This window comes from Benincasa hispida, chromosome 3 (genome assembly GCF_027475165.1).
Source record: "Benincasa hispida cultivar pf3 chromosome 3, pf3_genome.v1.1, whole genome shotgun sequence".
NCBI classification, from domain to species: domain Eukaryota; kingdom Viridiplantae; phylum Streptophyta; class Magnoliopsida; order Cucurbitales; family Cucurbitaceae; genus Benincasa; species Benincasa hispida.
In genome coordinates this window covers 72,277,972-72,303,020 of record NC_143480.1, presented here as the reverse complement: position 1 = coordinate 72,303,020, position 25,049 = coordinate 72,277,972, and the positions used below count along the sequence as shown (strand labels likewise).

At 36.5% G+C, this 25,049-nt stretch overlaps 1 protein-coding gene across 1 annotated transcript; it reads right to left on the bottom strand.

Moving 5' to 3' along the window:
- Positions 1-1,457: 1,457 nt before the first annotated feature.
- LOC120073308 (uncharacterized) lies at positions 1,458-24,772 on the bottom strand. Its single transcript, XM_039026062.2, has 8 exons — positions 24,156-24,772; positions 23,327-23,695; positions 22,982-23,241; positions 19,343-19,484; positions 18,794-19,165; positions 18,439-18,570; positions 3,988-4,116; positions 1,458-3,899 (listed from the first exon to the last, which is right to left on the bottom strand). Exons 1-8 carry the CDS (start codon positions 24,276-24,278, stop codon positions 1,602-1,604), a joined length of 3,825 nt encoding a protein of 1,274 aa, XP_038881990.2. The 5' UTR covers positions 24,279-24,772; the 3' UTR covers positions 1,458-1,601.
- Positions 24,773-25,049: the final 277 nt, after the last annotated feature.

Below are 25,049 nucleotides of genomic sequence, written 5' to 3'. Positions count from 1 at the left end.
ATTCACATATATATCTACATACTGTTCAAGATTACATTAGAAAATCTTAAATTTTATCTGCAATGGTAAGACGACTTATAAATAAAGAAAAATGAACAAATTTATTTATAAATATAGGAAAAGGTCACTATCTATCCATGATAAATCGCGATAGATAGTGGTATATTGCTACACTTGAAAATATTTTCAACAGTTTTACCATTTAAAATAATTACCTAATATATAATATATTATTGCATATAAAATTGTTATATTAAATGATCTCATTTTCAATTCATGTTTTGATGGTTTTCTTATTCCCAAATTTTTTAATCAATATTTCCAGATAAAATCTATTTCGGTGTGTATTTTCAAACAATGTTCTCACGATTCTATTAAAAGATTTTTTTTACGGTAAATATTTTGTTAGTTAAGCTGAATATGAAAGATGAAAGAATCTTTTTTTTCTTTTACCATTAAAAAATTTGTGTAATTTTTTATAAAGAAAATACAAAGCCAAACCACCTCATCATACATGCATGTTAAGCAAAGGGCAAGAGAAAGTGAATAGAAAATAGGAGAAAAAACCTAAATTCAAGAAAGCGAGAAGCGAGAGAAATAAAGAGTGAAAAATGGAAGAACCAAAATTCAAGACAATAAAAGCAAAAACCAAAGTGCAAGAGCGAGAGAAAATAGAAGAGTCAAACCCCAACTTACATGCACAATACTTCATTTCGATAATACTGGTGACATAAAAGGGCAAAAAAAGAAATTTCACATAAAGTAGATCAAATTGGTTATGCATATGAAAAAATCTAAATTCCCTTGAACCTTCTAAAATGGGACAATCGTATGAAACAAAAAGAAAAAGAAAAACCAGATTTGAAAAAGTTAGATTGAAGCAATATACAAATAGAAACAATCATGTCAAAGTTATACCTTGTTGAAATGGTCCCCCCAGATTGTTGATGTGTATTGGAAATCCAATAAACAAATTGCATATGAACACCATAAGCTTTCAACCAAGGCAATAGGAAGTACTAAAGAAGGAAAACACTTCCCTACAAATGTACATACTGATATGCCATGAGCTTCTTTCCCCAATCGGAATACTTGGAAAGCCAAACAATAAGAGTCAAAATGTTTGAAAGGTCTGACAACATCAATATATGTATGCACACCAATTCCAAGTCAAAACTACAAAAACGAATCAGATAATAGCTCAAAACTTCAAGAAAAATGTTCAAGATGCATGACAATTTCAAGCAAATAATAGGCAGCAAAATTTTCATATCAACATATTTTTTGTCGATAGAAAAAACTCAGAACTCGTTTCGGAAACCTTCAAACACATAGCACTCTTTCTTTTCCTTCTTTTTCTTTCCTCTTTTTTTTTTTTTTTCCTTTTTTCTTTCCTTTTGTTTTTGTGTTCTCTACATCTGGAAAAATAATGAGACAAATTTTGAGAAGCAATCAACTACCGAAAAACTTATAAGTAAAATTGAGATTTCAAGAAAACTTATTATGTAGCAAGTACTGTAAAATTTCATTTAAAAAAAAAAATATGTGAAGATAGGGGCTAGTAAATCGAAAACAGCCCCCTCATATCTTCTTGTTCTCATTCAGAAGAATGAGAACCTCATGCCATTGCTTGCTGCAAACAAGTTGTATTCTTCAATGGCAGTTTCCTTCTTATTGAAAGCATGACCATTGTCAACAACTTCCACCTCATTATTTCTTGAAAAATCCCCAACATCGTCTTCTTTAGAAGGCGTGAGATTTAATTTACCTCCTGTTGAAAATGCAACAGGCCCTCCAAAATGAAACAATGAAAAGCTTGAGCTATCCTTTTGCAACTTGGAAGAAGTATCATTTTGCTTACTGCCTGGTGGTGAACTGAGTGCATATGGATGTCCAGCGGTACCAGTAACATCTGAATTCGCTACAGAGCTTTCTGCCATTGCACCTGATTTGGAGACCTGAGTTCTATCTTCGGCATACGTACCATTGCTGGCTTTCGAAGCCGGGTGATAAATAGGAACCGGGGTAGGATTGAAGACAGGATTAGAAAGCTGATGCAAATGCCCATATTGCATGCAGAAGCGTGGGTTACCGTTCAAACCATACCCAAGAGGATTGGCATATAGACAGTGATTTGAATAGGAGAAAGGCATTATTCCATTTGCATGGGCATGGGCAGTTGCTGGCCATGAAACTGAGTTTTGATGGTAATAACTCATTGATGGAGGAACCTGAAACACTGGAAAGTGAATATTTTGGTTCTGAATCGAAGGAAGAGCCATTTGACATGGGGAATCCAGACTAACAGCCGAGAATCCTGCTTCGAAGTTCTGAGGAACATTTTTGGGTGCATTCCCTTGAACTTTACAACCCTCGTTATCTTGAGAAAGACTAGAATGGTTCTTGCTCCCCATGGCATCACCTCCAATTACTTTATCTATCCTTATTTCATGATTCTCAGAGAAGCCATTCTGAATGGATGCTGAAGATTCTTTTCCTTCTGATTGATGGCTAGCATATTCTGAGTCTGATGTGGAGGAGGATTCTACATTTCCATGGTTCGAGCAGATAGTATTACAGTCTCCTTCACTCGGGCATGATGAGCAGTTATCAGAATTTAAAGAGCTAGTTCCTACTTGGTTACAGGTCCCACTGGATGCCAATGTCGTGTCCATGGTTGAATTTGCAGAACACTGTGTTACCTCCTCTTCACATGCGTCGTCTTCTACGTTTTTATGATCCTTCGATTCGTTAGAAAGTCCATTTTGGAAGACTTCATCTGATTCAATACCAGAAGTTGATTCAGTGGAATTAATCTCCTCTTGATCAACTGTACCAGAAGTTACACTAACTTCGCCACTGGAAAGTTCATGCCTCGACTTCACAACATCATAATCAGGTTCCGCACCACACTTGAAAGTTGAAGACTTCGATGCAACATTTGAGTCTGAGTTACTTCTAGGATATTTCTTCTGTGATTCCATGGGCTCCCAAACTTTCTTTGAATAAACAAAATCTTTACAAGGAGAATTGTTTAATATGGCAGCTTTGTTTCTCAGTCTTCCGTTATCACGAGAATGATCTCCATAACTGTACTTGTTAGAACGATAACTTTGCTTGGACATATCAAATGAAGATTCCGACTTGCTCAAAGATTTGACATCTCGGTTAACTCTAACAGAAGAAACAAACGGCTCTGCCTTTTTGTTGTTAAATTCATTAGTTTGGTTACAGATGCAGGAACGGTAATCATAAGATACCCGATTGTTGGAAGAGTGCAACTTTTCATTAAACTTAGAGACATGTCGACCATAGGCCTTTAATGAATTTGTTCTTAATTTCCTGTTTGATCCATTTATACTCCTGGAAGGATTTTCCAAACTATCCGCATAACATCTTTGCTCAGATTTGTTAATCACCCCATTTTCTGAAACAACCATAAATCGGCGCCTCTCAGACCACTTGAAAGGATGATCTTGAACTTCCTTTGGAAATTTTAATCTCCAGCGAGAAACTTTAAATTGATCACTAGTGAAAGACTCATTTCCATCATTTCCCTCGGTAAGTTTCCCATCAAAGCTATCATCATATGAATTTTGCCCTTCTGAAATGATGGATTCATTTAAAAACATTTCATCCAGAATATCAGAAGATTCAGGCACGCTGGCGTCACATACTTCACTAACTGTATTGGACTCTGGCTCCAAAACGCATGGGGACAAATCCTCCAAGACATCAGGAGCACATGCTTCAGCTGATTCAGAACTTAACTTATCTTTATCCTTTCCTTTTAATCTTTCTTTTCTCCGGAGCTTCTTCTCTCTTTCTTTTGTCCTTTTCCGCTCTTTGCGTTCTTGTTCTTCACGCTTTTCCTTCTCTTCTTCTTCAAGAAGTTTCATCTGCAGCAAATTTCTCAAAGATTAACAGTAAATAGAGATCTTAATTCTTGTAAATAAACTTCTGAGTTTATATAGCCCGCAAGGAAACCTGCTTTTCCAGAGTAATGATTTCTTTGCATGCTATGTGAACTCGTTCTTCCAGTAATTTTAGAGAGAGACACACAAAGATGCTATGTGCATTTTGGCGTGCCGTTCCTTCTCTGAAGGCTTTTTCAACCTGGAAAAGACAACAAGGCATAAGAATAAAAGCAATCTATAATTCCTAGACAAAACTTAGATCAATACCAATATCGAATTTCCAGTCAAAGAAGCTAGAAGAAGAGATCACATTAGAAAATTCCCTTGATTAATTGGAAAGTGGTGAATAACAGAAGACACTACGACTTTGAAGTTTCATTCAGATTAAGTGTATGAGCTAATCCAACAAGCAAAACATTTTTTTATATATAAGAATCCATCCATTGATAAATGATATATCCAAAGATTACAACATAGATCAACAAAAACCCAATTACAGGTTGAAACAACATGGTGGCCCCGACAAAAGAAGATTACAATAAACTAGATGGGAAGGGGATGATAAAAAGGTAATAAAAATAAAAAGATGGAAAATGGATTGTCGTCGCAAGAAAACCATAAAAGGAGAGAACCAAATGAAACATCAACTTCTTCTTCTTTGTTCTTCCTCTTCTTCTCCAGCAAGTGCTCATTCTTTGTTCTTCCTCTTCTTCTCTGGACTCGAGATCCTTGTTCGGAAAACAAGATCGTGCCCAAATCTCGTGAGAGAGCGAGATCATGAGAGGAGAGCAGGATAGTGGAAAGCGAGAGCACGAACAGCGAGATTGGGTCATTCCACGTGCAAGCGAGGGTTTTGTTTTGGCAATTTCACCTGGTGTTGACATCAGCAAAGGGTAAAAAAAACCCTCATTTTCAAAAGGCAAGGCAAATCTCATTTTCCCCTATCAAGTTGGGTTACCCGTACAAAAACCTCAAACCTTAGCACATCCAATAAACGACCGATCACCGAGCCAAAGCAACGCATTGAGCCACCAAAGAAGGATCGAATAGCTAGTATCAAGCGAACAAAGATCCCTCTCTAAAGATGGATGTTGCTTTTTTCTCATATGAGATTGAGCACTCCAAATTCCAAATCTCTCTGATGCTTTTCTTTTTTTCTTTTGTTTCGAAGACTGCTTGGCTTTCTTTATCCTAGTGGGAATAGCCATAATACCAAGGCCATCTTCTCTAAACCATGGAGCCAAAGTAAGTATGTGAGTCCCCGAATTGAACAGTTCATCCATTTGCTGGGGGATTGAAGTCATACCAATGTGCATTAAGAGGCTCATCATAGAAATAAGGATTAGGATAGTCAAGAGGGGTCGGTAAAAGGCTAGATAGGTAAAGACTGGTATCGGCATCCAATGGCAAAGCTACAATATTAGGTGAGTGTTTAACACCTAGGCAAAAATGGTTTTTGGAGGAAAAGATGTTGCATGGTTAACTTCAAGCTCAGTTTGATTTAATGGAGAAGAAGAGGAAGAGGAGTGATGGTGGCCGAAATGGATGAAGGAAATGGGGGATTTGGTTGCGTGTGTGTGATTTTGTTTGTCTGAGAGAAGAAGGGTCTGATGGGACCGATGGATGGGGATGTTGGGCTGTCTATGGTTCGGAAAGATGGGATGTGTCATCTAAAGAGGGAGGATTAATAGGTAGTAAAGGAGAAAAAGTTGGAGACTGTTTTGTAGCTTTTTGAGGAGAAAATATAGAGACATGACTGGGGAGATTCAAGGTTCTGAAGGGATGGCTCTGATGGGACCATGGCTGATGGCAGAGGCTCAGAAAAGTTAGTTAAAAGGCGGGATGGGATGGTTTTACCCACTGGGTTATTACATGATTCAGTTGGGTGAGGGATAATATCCAATTCAATCAATTGCTTGCTATTATCCAAAGGGTAACACAAAGTGGAAGCACAACCGTGGACGGCGGCAGGGATGTTTTTGGGGTCTGAAGGGCTGTTTCTGGTACTTTTTCCGGTAGAAAATTTGTAGGTGAAAATGGTGGAATATTCCGATGGACAACTGCTATGAAACCTACATGTGGGTCTGAATCGAAATAAGGATCAATGAATAAATTCAAAGAAAAAAGATGAAGTGGAGGGGAGCTGGATGAAGGCTGGAAGGAAGCCATTTTTTTACTCAAAATAAAGAAAATGTAATCTGATATTAAATAAACTTAAGTTGAACATCATTCAGGACTTTCATTCAGAATCAAGGATCTACAGAAAAAGGAAGATGAGATATCGCACCGAGCCAAGGTGAATCAGTAGATTTAAATGAATGACGTTAATGGTCATTAACAACCCAATTGTCCATCTAGAACAAGAGAGAAACCTTCCCAAATTGAGAACCCTTTTTATGAATAATGTTACCTTACAAGAAATGAAAATAACCAGTTAAGCCTTAAAAACTTAAGTAACAAACTAACGGAACTAATCAACCCAAATCCAAATCAAATTACATAACGAAGTTACTTAAGAAACAAAGTAAAATACTATCTTCCCACAAAATTCATTACAATAAGGCCTCCTGACAAAGATTTCCAAACTCAATGAGAAACACAAAATTTTCAATGGGGTCCCACATCCTTCCACCTGAAAACATATAGCTGTTGGATCCCAACTTCATCCATCTCTATGACCATTGGTTACCCTAGCTTTCCTGGCCCCAACCCTTATGTTTAAGTTTTGAACAAGAAACAACTTTCTTTAATCTAATGAAAAGAGACTAATGCTCAAATAAATCATTTTCAACCACAAAATAAAATCTTAGAATAGAAATCATTTGGGAAATTTCTGCATATACAAATTAAAGCTCCTCAATGGATCCAGATTCCCTTGAGGAAGCCATAAATTCTACCCATAATGGTTTAGAGAATATACTTTGAAAATTTACCTCCGTGACATTACTTTAAAACAGAGAGCAACTGAATTACCTCCATGGCAATACTCATTTCCTAATTCTTGTAGATGGATAAAGGGATACTTTGTGACCATGTAATTGTACTCTGTTCTACAAATGGACTAACCTAATTACATCCAGCCCAATCTTTTAAAGCTAGTTTATATATTTTAAGAAGATATGCATTGCTAACTATAGTATCAATATCAATTGATGCAAAAGATTTGTTTACCTCTTGATGAGATACCGATCTATATGAACAAATTACAAGGCATTAAAATAAAATAAACCAAATAAAACCAAGAAAGGAGCCCAAAGAACTATAACAAAGGGCTCCAATCCAAGAGAATAAATCCTTTTCCTAATCGCTAATTACAAAAGATCTAAGCCACCAAGGCCCAAACTGAGCCATTAAACCTATTGACATCCCACACCTTCTCTACAAAACTCTCATTCCCTTCAAAGCTCTATTATTTCTCTCGAGCCAAATCCCCCAAACAACTGCTAAGAATCAAGCCTGCCATAGAAAGTTGTCCCACTCCCTAAAGTCAAATCTCCTCCATCATAGCCCTACACAGTCCTCCTTCCATGCCAAAGAAACTCCAAAAACCCCAAGAAGGGGACTAAATTGAAAGGACTAACCGGATCTCCAAATCATATGGTTCAGATCTTCCACCGGTCCTCACAAAGGGAAACCACTAAGGCCTCAAAAAAGCAAAAATGTCTTTGCATGCAGTCTCAAGTATTAACTCTCTCATGTCGGACAGGCCAGACAAAGAACTTAACCATTTTAGGAATTTTGACCTTCTGAATGAAGGAAAAATGGGATGTCGAATGGAGTCGGTGGGGTACTCAAAGGATGAAAAAGAATAACTAGAAGGAAAGCCCTAAGAAGGATGGGTCCAAAAACGAGGATCCCTCCTAACCCAAGTGATGTGAAGTCTTTAGAACGCAGCACAAATCTAGAGACCCAAGGGAAAAGACCTTTTGGCTACATGGTTTTGGCGATTTCATCATGATTCTAACACCCTATGCCACAAACTTTTGGCAAGCATGATCCTCTTCCTTTTGAATAGACGATAGTTAACAGCATACTAGACACCCGTGGAAAAATATTTCAGATAAACTTCATTTCTTTTCCCAATTTGTTTAGAATGTGGTGGGTGATGGGAGGGATACTTACTCTTGGGAGGATAAGCAGTTTGTTGATAACCCCTCTGCTCCTTATATCTCTGGTTACATCAGTATCATTCGGTTGCTTCAATTCTTTCTCACTTTGTGAAATTGCCATCTTCTCCATGTTTTAATCGTCCGTAGACCAATATGGAAACGTCAAACATTCTAGCTTTGTTACCTTTGTTAGCGAACTTCTTAGCCCCGAAAGGAGGGATGTTCACTTTTGAAGTCTCAATCCATCCAAAAGTTTTCTTTTTTGAAATTCTTTCTTTTCGTGTTTGGTTAGTCCCCATCTTCTCCTCCTCGAGCATTTTCGTTCTTTTTTTAGTGGAAGATTAAGACATCCAAGAACGTCAAGTTCTTTGGTTGGCAGTTTTGCATGGAGGAGCTAACACCTTTGGTCGAATCTTGGCTAGAAGGTTCATGGTGGCCAGACCTATTGTTGTATTCAACGCAGAAGAGCATTGAAGGACCTTGATCATATTTTTTGGACGTGTGTTGTTTGGATTCACTTCTTTGAGGCGTTCGAATTTTGTTTTACCATCTTTCAGCTGCAGGACAATTAAGGATCTCTTTCTCCTTTCATATTTATGCGAGAAAGGGTTTTTTCTTTTTCTTTTTTTCTCTTTTTTTTCTTTTCTTTTCTTTTGTTTTTCTTTTCTTTTTTTTTTTTTTTTTTTTTTTTTGTGGCAAGCTAGAGTGTGTAGTATTTTGCAAGGTTTTTATGTCAAGAGAAATGATAGAATCGTTAAGGGTTTGGGAGAGATCGTTGGATGATGTTTGGTCACTTGTTAGATTCTACATTTCTCTTTAGACTTCGGTGTTGAAGCCTTTTCGTAATTATACTCTTAGTCTTACACTATTGATCTCTCATGTTTTTGTATCCCAAGAGGTTTTGGGTTCTTCCACTTTTTTTGTATTGGCCAATATGTTTATGGCTTCATTTCTTTGTCTCTTCATCATTTGTAATATCCTGGGTTGTTTTGTTCTTTCCTTCTTTAGCTTCTTTGTATCTATCTATTGGTCTCTCATGTACTACCTCTATGGATATTTCATTCATCAATGAAATGTTTCTTATAAATTATACTTAGTCTAATTTTGCTTCACTGAAGTCCTTTTGTGTAGATTGGCTTCCTTTTGTAGGCCCGTGTATTCTTTCATCTATTTTTTCTCAAACAAGTGTCAAAGTAGCAAATATGAGCATAGCACAACTGAAATAGTATTATAGACTTTGGGGAGAGATTCGATTCTATCACCTCACATGTTAGAAAAAAAAAAAATGGAAAAAGAAGTGTCAAAGTCAAATTCAATTTATAAAATGACTGTGGTGCACGTGTCAAGTGTTAAAGAGTGTTCAAATAAATATTGAACCCACACATGTAACCAAACTACAATGATTGTGCTTCAATCTTCAAGTAATTGATATTTATATAATAAATTTATAACAAGATAATTCGGATTTTTTTATGAGAAACAAACAATCATAATTTCAAAAGAGCAACGAGTGCTCTGAAATTACATGATGCTATTTCATTGAGATTAAGAAATGTGAGATTGTAATCACAAAAAGAAGTGAATTTACACTATGAGAGAGATGTATACAAAAGGTGATAAAAAAAGGTAAGAAATCTGATTCTTTATCTTCAAATATACATACGATGATTCCACTCATTCCATATGAGCCAAAAGTAGGCTTTGATGATGAAGGTCCACATAATAGCTTTCTCATTCTTAAATGAGTGGCCAATATGGAGCATGTCAAAAAGGATGAGAGGGTCATTTGGGAAAACCACATGATCAAATGTACAATATCTCATTTGGGAAAACCATATTCAAAATAGTTTGAACTCAAATGAACAATATCTCAATTCACACTGATGTTTGACAATAATTTCTTTATAAATATCGAACACTTCACTTTCAACTTGACATACTAAAATATAAAATTAATTAAACTCCATGGCTTCTTATTGGTATAATTAAGGTTTGACCCTTTGCACGACTTCTTTCTATTGGTTTTTTTTCTTTTTGAAAAGGAAACATAACTTTTCGTTGATAAAATGAAAAGAGACTAATGCTCAAAGATACAATAATCTTCAAAAGAATAGAGAACTTGCAGGAAAAAAAAAAGAGGAAAAAAGGACTAACGAGAATACGTCAAAAAGCAATCTCCTAAAACTTAACAAACCAGCTCCGAAAATGAAAGCAATACTAGAGAGTGCATAAACTAAAAGGCCAAAGTCGATTGCAGTCCAATGAGCCGATGAGGTGAGAAGACCAATAAGGCTGGAAGTGTGAGAATTAAACCACAAAACAAACCAGCTTCTTAATTTTATTTTATTTTTTTATTTTTTTGATGAGAAACATGGATCATAATTTTATTGATAGAATGAAATTACAAAAGGGCAAAAGATGCCCTGAAGAGTTACATGATGCTATTCCAATGTGTAACAAGAGATGTAAGGTCGTAATCACAAAAGAAATGAGTGAATTTACACTAAGTTAAAGATGTATACAAAAGGTGATCGAAGAATTGTGGAAAATCATTCATTTTTACTTCAAATATGCAATGGTTACGTTCATTCCAAACAAGCCAAAAGAAGGCTTTGATGATGGAGGTCCATAGAGTTGCTTTCTCATTCTTGAAAGGATGACCAATGAGCGTCATTCAAGAGAGTGGTTGGGTTGTTGGAAAACACCATAGGATAATTGATGCAAGGATTTTTCCCAAAAATCGCCAGCAAAATCACCATATACTACCATGTGCATAATGGTTTCACAGCTATGGTGGCAAAGAACACATCAAATTAGGAGTAGACACGAAATTACCCCCGCACCCAAGCGGAGCGGCGCTTGCTATGCGCTACACTTGGCGCTCAAAGGCTGAGAGCAGAAAAACAAAGAAGCGCCACGGCGCTACCCTGGAGTCCCGCGGTGCTCCAGATATTGACGCACAATGAGAGCCTCATGTGCGCTTGGCCAGAAAGGCCAAAGCACAGCTGCACTTTGCTATAGCACAGTTGCGCTCCCTCACATCTATAAATGCATTTCTTCATCTTTTTAGGGTTTTTTATATTAAATTCCATGGAGGCCGAGGAGAGACTTTAATTTCATCTCCCTTCATATTTATAACATCTTAGGGTTAGTTTTTACTTTTGTTTTGGGTTGTATTTCATGGGTTTGAACCCTTTTCCTCCTCATCCTTTGTCTATGAAGATGTTGAGGTAAGTTTTTCTTGTGCTTGGGAGATAACCTATGTAATGACTTTGAGGATTCTTTTAATGAATTCCATGTTTTGATTTATGCATTTTGAATCCGTTTGAACTCTTGATGTATGTTTATTGGTTCGATTGACGCTCTTTCCTTTGAATCTATGTCGAATGCTAAAGATTTTAGGCTTGCGTGATGTCTGGACTCTTCGTCTAGCTTAAGTCACTAAGTAACAAATAGTGAATCTCACATGAGGGTTTATAGTCTAGTCTTGAATCTTAAAATGCATGATTTGGTTTGATTCAAAGAACTTAGGTTAATTAGGTCGGGTCCGATTAATTAACCACACAATGGAAACCTAGGGCTTAACGCAAATGTAATTGATTCTTCACATCTGCTAAGGATTCCATAGGATTGATTACATTTAGTTAATTGGAGCTTCGTTAAAAGTTCTAATTATACTTAGGTCACTTGCATGATTCGGTCTCAACTAGTTGTCCACCTTTGTAGAGGATAGTTACAGCGAGTCAAGCATGTTGTTGTGTAAAGCATGATCGATATGAGTTAATAAAATTAGTCCGATGATAAGAAATTACATAGGAACCCAATTACTTTCAAGAGCAAGAATCCCCGATCCTTGAGTACATTTACCAACTTTATTTTACTTTCTTGCAAGTTTATCTCTATCCACACCAGAAACCCCCATTTACCGCTCTAGCTAGGAAATTGGCTTAACGAAACAAATCATTCACGCTTCCCTGCGGTCGATTTGGACTTAACACTATTGCTTCATCTTTGTAGTAATAGGAGTAGTTCAGTATTATAAATTACTTTTGATTTGTGGCTCTTTTTAGGAATTAAACGACACCAGAAAAGGAATCAGTCAACGTCGGCTGTATTGATGCTTCCATTGCTGACTTCCCATAAAAAGAATCGGACTTTTTTTGGGATAGGTCCTTTCCAAATATTTTTATAAAGGGCAACGTTCATATCATTACCATTTGATGCAAGATGAATCGAGAGAGATTTTTTGGTGAACTTGCCAAATATATCAAGGATCCATCTCCAAGAATCCTTTATTGTATGGCTGTTGGACAACACAAGAAGAGTGGATAAGACCTACCATTCAATAATCTCACTATCAATGAGGTTTCTTCTAAGACCAAGGTCCCACGCTCCATAGCTATTGTTCCAGCATTGGGCTATGGTAGCCTCTTTTTTCATTGAGAGAGAGTGAAGTCTAGGAAAGGCATCCTTGAGTGGTGTGGAGCAAACCCAAGTGACATTCCAAAAAGATGTACATTCACCATTGCCAACAATGTGATTTATATTTTTGTGAATGAGATCAATCTGCCTAGCAATGTACTTCCATGGACTTTTAGCCAATCGAAACCGACTGCTTTGTGGTTGGAGAGAAAGGCCATATTTAGCATGAATTAGGATTCTCCAAAGGGCATCTTCCTCAATGTGATATCTCCAAATCCACTTGGCTAAAAGACTCATGTGTATCTCTTTTTCAGTTCAATCAAACCAAGGCCTCCTTCAATAGTGGGGAGCTGTAACTTTTGCCAATTAATTGAGTGAACACCTCTCTTATCTTCGTGCCCATTCCAAAGGAAATTCCTGTACATCTTATCAATCTGTTCCGAAACCTTGGAGGGGATTTTGAAAAGAGAAAGGTCATAAGTAGGTAGGTTGCTAAGACTGGCTTGTATAAGAGTGAGACAAACACCTTTGGAGATATATTTACCATGCCAACAATTAAGGTGCCTCGCAATCTTTTCAATGATAGGTTCCCAAGATGGAATAGAGAAAGATTTGTTATTAAGGGGTAAGCCAAGGTATGTCAAGGGCCAAATGCCAACCTTGCAACCAAAAGATGATGCCAAAGAATTAACAGTTCCCTCCTCAATATTAACGCCTAAGAATTCAGATTTGGCATGGTTTATACGATGACCAGAAATCTATTCAAATGACCGAACAATCTCAAACAGATTGGCAAGCTTCTCCTTGTCCAATGAAGAGAATAAGATGGTATCATCAGTAAACTGCAAATGACTAATTTGTAGGCAAGAGTTCCTGACAATAAAACCTTCAATATGACCATTGTCTAACCCTTTTGTAAGCATACAACTCAAACAGTCAACCACTAACATGAATAAGAATGGAGAAAGGGGATCCCCTATCTAAGGCCACGAGTGGCTTTAATTTTGTCCCTAGGCTTTCCATTGACGATAATGGAAAAGTTTGCAGTTGATAGGCAGCCCATAATCCATCTCCATACAGAACCAAATCCTTTGACATTCATAATCTCATCCAAAAATTCCCAATCAACCATATCGAAGGCCTTTTCAATATCAAGTTTAATCACCAATCCTCTTCTATTAGTGTTGGAGTAGAGGCCAATCAGTTCATTTGCTATCAAAGAGGCATCAATGATTTGTCTACCCTCCACAAAAGCAAATTGATTCTTGGAGATCGTATGCGGGAAGACTTTCTTCAGACGTTCAGATAGAACCCTAGCAATAACTTTGTATAAGCAAGTGGTAAGGCTTATCTGCCTATAGTCTCCGACTCTCCTGGCATCAATCATTTTAGCAATCAAACAAATATAAGTCTCGTAGAGATTAGCGTTGATAATAGACTTCTCAAAATAATCTTGGAACACTCTTTTAATGTCGTCTTTAAGGATGTTCCAATGCTTTTTAAAGAACTCGCAAGTATAGTCATCTGGTCCAGGAGACTTATTATTCCCAAGTCTGATATACCAACTTCTAAACTTCGCTTCCAAGAATCCAACTACTAGGAGAAAAACGCAACTTCAAACAAAACAATAAGGCTTAGGCTCATAAACACGAGAAAACCTCAAAAAAAAAAATTCAATTCCTGGACAAAACCACAAAGCTACGAGTTAACTAAAGGAGAATGCGGAGGAATTGATTCCATCTGAAAACCACATTTTTCAATCAAATCGGAGAACTTGGCAGGAATTTTAGGAAACAATTTTGCTTGAATATTTTCACCCTTCTCAAACAAAGTATCAAAACCATCTGCCAAGCAAACCTCTGGAGTATCCTCAACAAAATCATCTTGTGCTAGAGAATCCAAAATATCCTCACTGCTTAAACTAACATCCGAATCTCCATCAAAATCTTAACCAGAAGGAGTGTCTTTAGGAGGTGGACGGCTATAAACTCCTTTTAGAGAAGTAATATTTAAACCTAGAACTTTAATGATTGATTGAATGAAGTTTGAACAAGAAGGTAAAAGATGTGGATTGTCTGCCAGATGTGGATCAGCTAATAGTAGACGTGTACATGACTCCTCCAAAATATCTTTTGGTTTAACTAAGGCTTCTTTCTATTGGTTTAATTAAGGCTGGCCTCCTTTTTTGAGGTTGCCTTTATGAAGTATTAAGGCAGGCTATTCTTCTCCAGGGAGTCCAAGTTTCAAGTTGGTTTGATTTTTAACTTTGTGCATGAAGAAGAAACTTTTGTTCTCCTCGTTAATTAAATAAATTCTCTTTGATCAAGGATGTATTAATTTGCTTGAGGAGCAAAGCATTAATTTCAAAGTTTTAAGGTGTTTCTCATCCAATAATAGTAGACTTTCAGTTGTCTTCTTTCAAGCGTTGTTGTTTTTCCACTAAGTTCTTGAATGGCAGCTATAAATTCGAATCTCACTTTTATTCTCCAAGTAAACCCTGTTTTAAGATTGGTTCAGTTTTCAACATTGTGCATGAAGATGAAGCTTTTATTCTCCTCCTTTATTAAAATTCTATTAGTTCAAGGTTGCACCACTATGCTAGAGGAGTGAAGCATTAAGTTAAAGCTTTTAAGGTATTTCCTCTTTCACAAAGACTTTTTGGTTGTCTTCATCCAAGAGCTGCAGTTCTTTCACTAGTTCCATGGAAGTGTAATGATCATTCATCCAAAAATTGAACTATCATTCATCTATTCTTAGTTTATTTTGTCATTCCCCCCTTTTAAGGGTATTTGTATCCTGAGCATTAGTCGCTTTTAATTATACCAATGAAAGCTCCGTTTCCTTTTCAAAAAAAAAACAAACTCTAGAGTGTTGTCTGATATAGTATACCAAAGATATTTTAGTAACCGTAACATATATCCACATATAAATCTAATAACAAATCAAATACAACAAGCCAAATATTTCTAGACATTCAAATGTAAACGAGTTATGGATTCCTCTCTCTTGAAATTAGTTAGGTACCTCCTAACAAGAAAATATACAAAAACACTAAAATAACTATATTGCAATATAGAAAAATTACAATATAAACAAGTAATTCAAGGTTCTTGCACCCTCCCTCTTGATATCTCTCGCAACCCCTAATTCACTCACAAAATACCTACCTCCCTCATTCCCCACTACCTCTATTCTTTACTAAACTTCATAACCACCTCCCTACCAAATTACTATTACACCCTTACTACTATGATAATAGTACTATCCTACTAATATTCCTAACATATTCTCTACCAGTACCGTCACAGAATCACAACCTCATCAGAAATCTGAAAGATGACGATACTGATAGCCTTTCATCCTCAAAACAGAAACAACAAAGGGAAATTAGCTTTGGACAATAGCTTCACAGTGTGTTCCTTATGTGCTTATTTTTTAGATCAAGGCTCAATCTCCCCTATATTTGGCAATTTGGGAAAGCTTCTCAAGAGAAGGTCAGGTTCTTCCAATGGGAGCTAGCACATGGGACACACATGATTTGATTCAGTGGAATGCCCCTTACTATTCTCTCTCCTCCATACTTGCCAAAAGGATTATGAGTTTCAAGTCCACATATTCATCCATTGCTCCATAGTCCATAGCTTCTAAGGCTTTATGCACATCAACTTCAAATCCGCCACGGCCTTGCCTACATCCATCTACAACCTCTTATCTGGAGTCCTACTAGGCCACCCATTCCACAACGAGCAGCAAACCTTTGGTTGTGCCAGGTGAAAGCCTTTTTTTTCCTTTAAGAGAAGAGACACTACATTGAATAAATGAAATATGGGGAAACCCCAAGCACCTATAGGTGTTTACAAAAGAGATTTCCACAAGCACCTATAGGGGAAGCCTTCTTTTGAAACCTTTGGCTAGAAAGAAATCACAAATTTTTCGAGGGGTTTGCAACTTTTTTTCATTCTGTTGTGAACAATGTCGCAAGGGATATATATTGGTGCAAATGTTTCTGTCTTTTTTATTATAATAGTGATGAGACTTTTAGCCAAGTAGAAATCCCTTTAGTAAATCCATTTAATTAACCTATTAGTAAACTGCAGTAACTAGACTTCAACATCCAAAATGTTTAAACATTACAATATGGATCATGCTTTTTGGAGCCCTAAACTGCTCTTCAGTCTTGCAACAAAAACTGCCCTCCCATTTTCTTTCTCCCAATCATTGTGCCTTGTGCAAATCAGAAGTGGAAGATCTACAACACTTGTTCTTTGATTGTATTTATTCCAGAAACTGTTGGAGATTTCTCTTTAAAAGCTTCAATATATGTTGGATATTCGACAACATTTTTAGAAGCAATGTGCAGCAGATTCTTATTGGTCCTGTTCTCAAGAAATCTTCAAATCTGTTATGGATCAATGCAGTAAAAGCCTTGCTAGTTGAACTATGGTTTAAAAGAAATCAAAGAGTTTTCCAAGACAAAGAAACTCCTTGATTCGTTCGTTTTGAGGCTGCCAAACTTAACGCTTCACAATGGTGCTCTCTTTCTAAAATATTTGCAGCACACTCTCTCGAAGATATATGCCTAAATTGGCAAGCTTTCATCCATTCGGAGTGACAGAAACATAAAGTGAAGGGTCTTTTCTCTCCAGCCAAGAGTGGTCTAGCAGTTTAGCTTTTTGTTCCTGTCTTTCACTTGTCTTGTATTAAGCTCTTCAAAGGGTGTTTTCAACACCTCTTTTGTTTTTGGTCTTTTTGTAAGAATTATTCTTATCATTGTTATTAGATTTAGTTTGGTTTGGATATGATGAGGACGCTAAGGGGGTGTCAACCTAGTTGAGATGCCCGGGTGCGCCTCCTGATTCTTTGTTATGTATCGCTTGTTTTCAAGTACACATCTCTTGTACTTTCTTTTTATTCATTAATAAAAAGTTATGTTTCCTTTCAAAAAAAAAAAAACATCCAAAATGTTTAAATGTTTTGAGAATTTCTCCTCCTATTTTTCTTCTCCCTAGTTCTCTCCAATTTTCCCTTATCCTATATTGTGTCATTTCTAGCATCCACCTCTTTATCCTTAATCACTAGCCTAAATGGGTAAAACCATAATTATTTGGACTGACATAATCTTCACTATTAAGTCTTGGGAGAAATTAACTGGAAGATGTAGCCAACTTGGCTGGATATTAGACCGCCTTTCTGCATCTCAATAAATGATACTTAAAGATTATATATATATATATATGTATATATACATTTGAACCAAGAATTGCATCTGAAAATGTAGCATAAAATTTTTTCCCCTGATTCCATAGATGATGTAATTTAACTTGTAATTTAGGATTTAACCGAGGATTTGGGATATGATTTTAAGGTATGTTAATCTTCTTCAGTTTTTTGTCATCAGAAGTTCTTCCGGTTGAAGCTTACTTTGAAGCCTTTCAGTGAGTCTTTCAGTGGGTGTTTGTTCACCTTTTTTTCACTTTCAGTGGATTTTTGACAGCTCGATTAAGGTCAATGGTTTCCAGTTTGGTTGGCTATTTTTAGAATATATTCCTCAGCTGTTTTGTTCAATTGCAGTGATAGTTTTCTTTGAGGAGTTCCACTTTGGAAGATTTCTTTGAGTCTTTCAAGATTAATTGCTTTCTTGGTTTTTGGTTTGAATTCGCTTGAAGTTTTTCCTTCTTTTGTTTTATTTGGTTTAGTTCAACTTTCTGTGTAGATCTTACACTTTGATGTAAAAAGATGTGTCGTCTTATTTCTATATTTTTGTATCTTGAGCATTAGTCTCAGTCTCTTTTCATCATGAATTTTTTTTTCCTTTTCCCAAAAAAAGAAGTTTCTCTGTACCAATGTGCCTAACTGCTAAGTATATCCCTGCTGCTTAATAAAATTTCTCAAAACAAGAGACTCTAACATGTGATTTGACTTTGAGAGAATAATATCACAAATGCCAATTGGCAAGAAAGCACACGCCAAGAAGATTGCAGATAACATGCCTGTTCTTTAAAGATGACAGTTGCAGCATCCAGAAGAAACTCGCGAGCCAGTTCAGGACTCTTTGCATGCTTTTGAGGACGAGAACAATCTCCATCCAAATCATTTCCATCTTTATCAATCGAATCGTCCTCCTAAAAGACACAATTCAGTGAAGCAATTAGAATTGCCAAGATTTAGAAGACGAAACCATTTGTCACCTACAAGAATTTCAAGTTCATGAAATATATAATGTTTCAGATAGTTCCTTTCATAGCAGAAACAAGAAACCCATTCATTATTGCAAATACGAATGATATACAAAAGTTTTCGGCAGGTAAAATCCTAGAGAGACAAAATTACAAGAAAGAGAACAACCTCCTCCTCCTCAGCCTCTTCAGCATGCTCAAAAAACCTCCTAATATTTTCCCCTCTCGTGATTGTAACAAATCCATCACCAACTGAAAGCCTGCGATGAACACATTGTTGACCTTTCAATGCATGCGCTTTCACTGAGAGCTCAGTGCAGCGTCCATCCAATTTCCAAGCTCTGAGGGTGATAAAACATGAACTCAAACCACCAAGATCTAGGCCATTTATTTTGACACTCCCATTCATGCCAACATTTTCAAATTCTAGAATGTCAGATTTTCCTTCTCCTGTTCCAACTGCCCACTCAAAATAATGATATGTCTCCACAGAGTCGGCAAAAGTTTGACGCCAATCAGCCTGGATTGTGTCATCCGATACCTGAGACAATGGCAATTATAAATTCTTTCATGCTGATTGCAAAAAGCACACAATCTAGAGAAACCTTACTTGATCTATGCAGTCATTATATTTATAGTTCATATTAATTGTAAAGTTTACTTTATAATCATGATGGTAGAAGAGCACTTAAAGTTGAAGAAAAGTGCAAGGATGCACCTCATAATTAAAGGCCATATCTGCAACGCAAAACCAACTAGTGCAGCAAGGCTCTCTCCTTATGCGCTTCAGCTCCTTTAGTTCTTTGAACTCACGGATAACATTTCTTCTGCAATCTCTACAGAACCTCTTGCTGTCAAACCTGTGAGATAATCAACACGTAAGAGGCAAAAAAGAACAATAATTACGAGGAAAGAAAAATGCAGACAAGAAAACATAAATACTATTAGAATAAACAAGGCTTGTTTCCTATACTCCTCATCAACTACAACAATCCGATGTTCCTGAAGGGACTCATCAACTACAACAATCCTAAGTACTATTTGAATTTGTGCAGATAAGTGTTCGTAGACTATGCAAAAACATAACACATACAACCAATTTTTTAAGAGACTTTTGAGGCTTACACCTTGAGGCACACTTCAAGATCAGGCTCAAATTTTTAGGCTCAAGTCTTGGGCCTCTTTAAATCAAAAGAGGCTTACGTCTCTTAAAGAAAAGGTTTATGGCTCCATGTGATGCACTGAACAGACGTAAAGACTAGAATGTCTGGAAAAGTAATAATAGTTTGCTACATTCTTAAAAAAAATATAAAAGTACACGTGTATTTTTTTAATGAAAACAACAACTTTAATTCATAATAAATGAAAGAATACATGGGCATACAAAAAACCAAGCCCTAAAAGGACACCCTATTAAAGAACGGGGCTGCAATTGCAAAATAGTACCTACGGAATAGTTACAAAAGATCTTTGAAATCAAAGTCCAAAGAAAAACATGAAATCTAACAAGTGACCAAACATCACTTATGTATTTCATATCAATATAATACAAGACGGTACTTTAGCCCATTACTACTTTTACCAAGGCTTTAGAAACACCTTAATGACAAAATAATATACAATAAGTTGGGTTTTTCTTTCTTTCTTTCTCTTTTCTTTTTTTCTTTTTTTTTTTTCTTTTTTTGTAAGGATAGAACTGAGCTTGCAATTTGGGAAAAAAAAATCACAAAAAACATAACGAGATTAAAAAAAAATGCTCCAACCCAAATAATAAGATTGAGGGTAGTTACAAAAGTCTCTGGAAGCAGACACCCAAAGAGAGGTATTAAACTTGGCAAGAAACTACACCTGTTTCCATGATCTCTCAACCCCTCTAACCATTCTATTATCCACCCCTCTCTAGCTAAATGGTCTACAAAAAAATAATAAGAAGAAGAAAAAGACAAAGGAAAAGACAAAAAAAAAATAAGAAAAATAAGAAAAGGAAGCAAAACTACTTCATTGATATGGTGAAATGTGTACAAAACAACCTATCAACAGATAATTATATGAAGCGAGTCCAATACTCTAGGAAAGTAGATAAACTATTATTACAGAAAGGTTGATTTAACTTCCACCAAGATAAAGCCAGGAAAGAAATAGATTCAATAATGTCTTTTTCTCCCCTTTAAAGGGATGTACTATAATCCCATGTTTCTTATCGTTGAAGATGCGGCAATTTCATTGCATCTAAAGGCTCCAAAAAAAGGCTCTCATGAAGTATAACCAAAGGGTCTGTTTCTCCTCTTTAAACGGATGACCCATTAATACACATGATAGAAGGGAGAAAATGTTCCCAGGGCGAGTCAATATTCATGTTCCATCCGAATTTAGAAAGAATAAAGATCCAAAATTCATTTGCAAACCAGCAGTTGATAAGATAGATTTATCCTTTGTGATTCCAGATTCTTCATACAAATAGGACAGCAGTTAGGAGACAAGTATATCCATGGAGATTTCTTCTGTAAGACAAGTAGGATGTCATGAGTGTTTATGCTGGAATAACTGAGCTCCCAGAGGAAAAAATATTTAATATTTTCTGGATAGGTACCACTCTAAATGTGTGTATAAAAACCGTCAAAAGTCCTCAAATCAGCTGAAGCCGACTTTCTTCTGAGGAACTTGCAGAGAAAACCTCATCATTTTCTAAAAGCCAGCACCATTTGTCATCACAACCATTAGGTGTAAATGCCTCAATAAGATTTGACAAAGACGTTCATTCCACACTCACACCAAACATCTCCAAAGTCCCGTCAAACAATGAGAAAACTTGCATCTCTCAAGGATTTGACCCAAATCTTCAGCTGCTTCCCTACAAGTACCTCACTGCGCCTAATCAAAAAATAATTCTCTGAATGTAGCCCAAGGTGTTGACTCTCCCACATAAAAGACTTGTCATGCAGTACCTTCTTGGAAACATTTTATCTTCCACAAGTAGTAGAATAGGAGGAGAAAAGAGGGACAAGAAAACCCTTTGGAGAGACTAGAAAACCAACGAGATATAGCTCTATTACCTAGACGAAGATGGACCGCTCCCAAAATAGCAAAGTGAGTCAACGCCTCCAAGGCTTCCCTATCCGACAAAGCACGTTAGACACCAAAGTTAAGCATATGCAATTACTTGAATAAGAAATGACTAGAGACGAGAGGAAGCAAGTACAATTGAGGAAACGAGTTACAAATGGGAGTATCATGCAACCATCAGCCTTTCCGGAAATATGTGTTTCAACCATCTCAAATAGAGTTGTAAACAAAATTAGAGAATAAAGAACCACTAGAAGCGATATACTTCCAAGAGTTTCTAAATGTGCCTTTCAAGACCATAGCCACAATCCATTCGAAAAAGTGAGGGTCATACTTGCTCACTGTAATCTTGTGCCAAGAGTGTTTGGCTCATTTAGAACAAACACACCAAAATCCACTCCAAACAACGTGATGTCTGCCAACAAAAACCGGAAAATCCTACAATTTAATCCAAAAAATCCTCTTTAATGTTAGGCCAATGAGCATGACCTCCCCACAAATAGTTCATAATACTTCCCATACATCGACCTACAATAATTGAAAGAGAAAAAGCACCTTCCGTTGCTTCCAATACATTTTATTATCAACTCATCCCACTTTTAGCCAAAGAGTATGAGCTCTTCAAAAATATTTCACAATACTTCCCATAAGTCAACACCACAATAATTGAAAGAGAAAATGCACCTTCCAATACTTCCAATACATTTATTGTCTACTCATCCCAAAGGATTAGAAGCTGTCCCCTATTTGTTCATTCCAATCTGATTGTAGATTGCACAAATTTGTACACCCAAAAGGGGCATACATACCATCTTAAGTATATATAATCATAGAAAGAATGCAATTACAGAGGAATTTTCTTGGCTTGTAAACTACAATCTACTTAAGTTATAAGTTCCTTAACTAAAACCATATCTATACAATAAATCAAGACAGCTGTAATTCTAGATTTTTTTTTTTTTAAAGAAATCACGTTTCCAAGCAGAAAAGTGGATACACCTACACGCGCACACTGGGCCAGCATTCTACACTAGCTTATATCTTCCAAATGCATTAAAATAAATCAGTAAAAGAAAAAATATATAATAAAAATTGAAATAGAAATAAACAGATTTATTCCTATAAGAAGTCGAGCTTCTATTTGTCATGTTAGTGTTGCTCAAAATTTGTTCATGCTACTTCATATCCAAAGATTATATTATCAATCAAATCTCCATGGAGCATCAACTATCACATTTTCCTTTCATTAATTTAAATGCAATGCATGAAAAAAGGATGAGCATCAGATAGACACCTGTACATTAGCCTCTCAATAAAATCTTCTTCTTTCATCCTTAGAAGAGATTGTCGAGTCTCTTCTCCTAATGCTGACCAGAAATCAACCAATGTATCACAAGAAAGCCTGGCAGTGTGCAAGGCACATGTTTCCCTAGTTCCATGTCCCCTACCATAACTTGTTGTTCCCTGACTTATCCAACCTCGACCTCCCCCACCACAGGCATCTGGATAAAGCAACTCTCGTTCTCGCTCCCTAGCACGTGCGCTATCAAAGACCTGCTTTAAGGAAAACCTTAGCCATTAAAAGGATGAGGTAATATGGAGTGTCCAATAGCAAAGAACCAAAAATAAGCACTCTTACATTTTGGAGACCCAGAAAAGAATGCGAACACAAATAGCAATCCAAAAGTGTCAGCACCCCGTCACGTGTTGTGGTCAAACCACCCCAAGGATGGACGGACGGATCTTGAATTTCATCTTGAAACCCATTAACAGATAATGATCCATCACATGCTTGATTCTTTGAAACCCCTAATCTGTTGCAGGAATGATTCACACATGTTTTTCCTTGTTGTAAAGACTTCCCATATATGACAATCTGCAAAAATCCTTCAAGCAGCAAACCATTACATCTAGAGCAGTACATATTCTTACGAGCTTGCTCAAAGAGAGTTTGCTTGTCAATTCTCAGGAGTTTTTGTCTAGCTTGGGGAAGCAGGTCACTCCAAAACTACATTGAGAGTAAACACAACTTAATTAATTAATGGTCAGTTCACCACATTAGTTCCAACTAATGCTGGAATTAGATCATACTTATTCCGACTAATTATTTAAGGTCACAATGAAACAATGTGCTACTTTAGTTTCCCTACAAAGAATATTTGTTGTTCATAGAGCAACATGTTAAGGAAATTTGAAAAATCAGTAATCCTATTCTGGGTTAAAAAAACCGAGAGGTCTACAGTGCAAACTCACACATCTAAAATGCTAGATACTCCTTCGGTGGACTATATTGGCGGCAGTTTTAAATCCAGACTTTTATGAACTACAATTCAGGCAAAAATACATAGCAGGAAAGTGACAAAAATCCAGCACAGGAAAGTGATCTATAATACTGGCAATTACTCCCAAAATAAGAACAAATAAGGAAACCTCCAATTGCATCTTCTGGCAACGAAAGAAATGAATACCTTCTGGAGCTGATTGTAGCTAACATCGTCGCGATGCTGGGACCAAAATCCATTGGCCGAGAGCGAGTATATAGCCGATGACCCACCATTTAAATGGTCATTTTTTTGTGTTAACCCAGGCATCTTTCAAGTTCTCATAGTTGCATTTCTCAATCCTTCCATTACCTCACAACCCGAAATCTACCCAATCTGATCGACAGCCAAAAAAAAAAAGCCCAAAATGGACAGTAGCTAAGAATTACAATCGCAATAGGTAATTGGAACAAAATATCAGATCGTCGGCGGATCGAAAGAACTCCGTCCAGAAGCAAATCTGATCGAGACTACGAGGCGATGGATTATATCGAATTGGATTGGATGCGATTGGACTAGATTGAAATAGCATAATATAAAACGGAATTGAAGGGTCATCAAATAGAAGATTCAAAACGAGGGAAAATGGATGTAGGGGTTTCTGGTTGATGACGATGAGATTCGGCTGCTACGTTTATATTGCTCGCTAGAGAGAGAAATAGAGAGGAGGAGAAGAAGAAGAAGAAGAAATGAGGCTGGGTGGAGAGAGGAGAAAGGAACTGTTATATCATTAATTAACCGAATCATCAATTTTCTTTGTTTTTAACTTATATTTGGGTTAAATTATAAATTTTCTCCCTCAACTTTCGAAAATTGCATATTTAATTCATATGAAACACAAATGCAAAGAATCAGTATCATACACTTATACCGATATTTATACTTCTCAGATACGTATTTGACATGCGATTTGATGTATCTATACTTTTAGATATTTTTCAAATACGTATTTGACACGCGATTTGACGTATCTATTTCTATGCGTACTTTTTTTTTAAGAAAAAATACAAGTAACTCATATAATTTTTCCCAATCTAAAAT

Coding starts and splice junctions, on each gene's coding strand:
- LOC120073308 (XM_039026062.2), bottom strand. CDS start 24,278: ATGCCTGGGTTAACACAAAAAAATGACCATTTAAATGGTGGGTCATCG. Junction 23,242..23,326: donor CTTTTCTGGGTCTCCAAAAT/GTAAGAGTGCTT, acceptor TCCTTAAAGCAG/GTCTTTGATAGCGCACGTGC. Junction 3,900..3,987: donor TCATTACTCTGGAAAAGCAG/GTTTCCTTGCGG, acceptor AATTTGCTGCAG/ATGAAACTTCTTGAAGAAGA.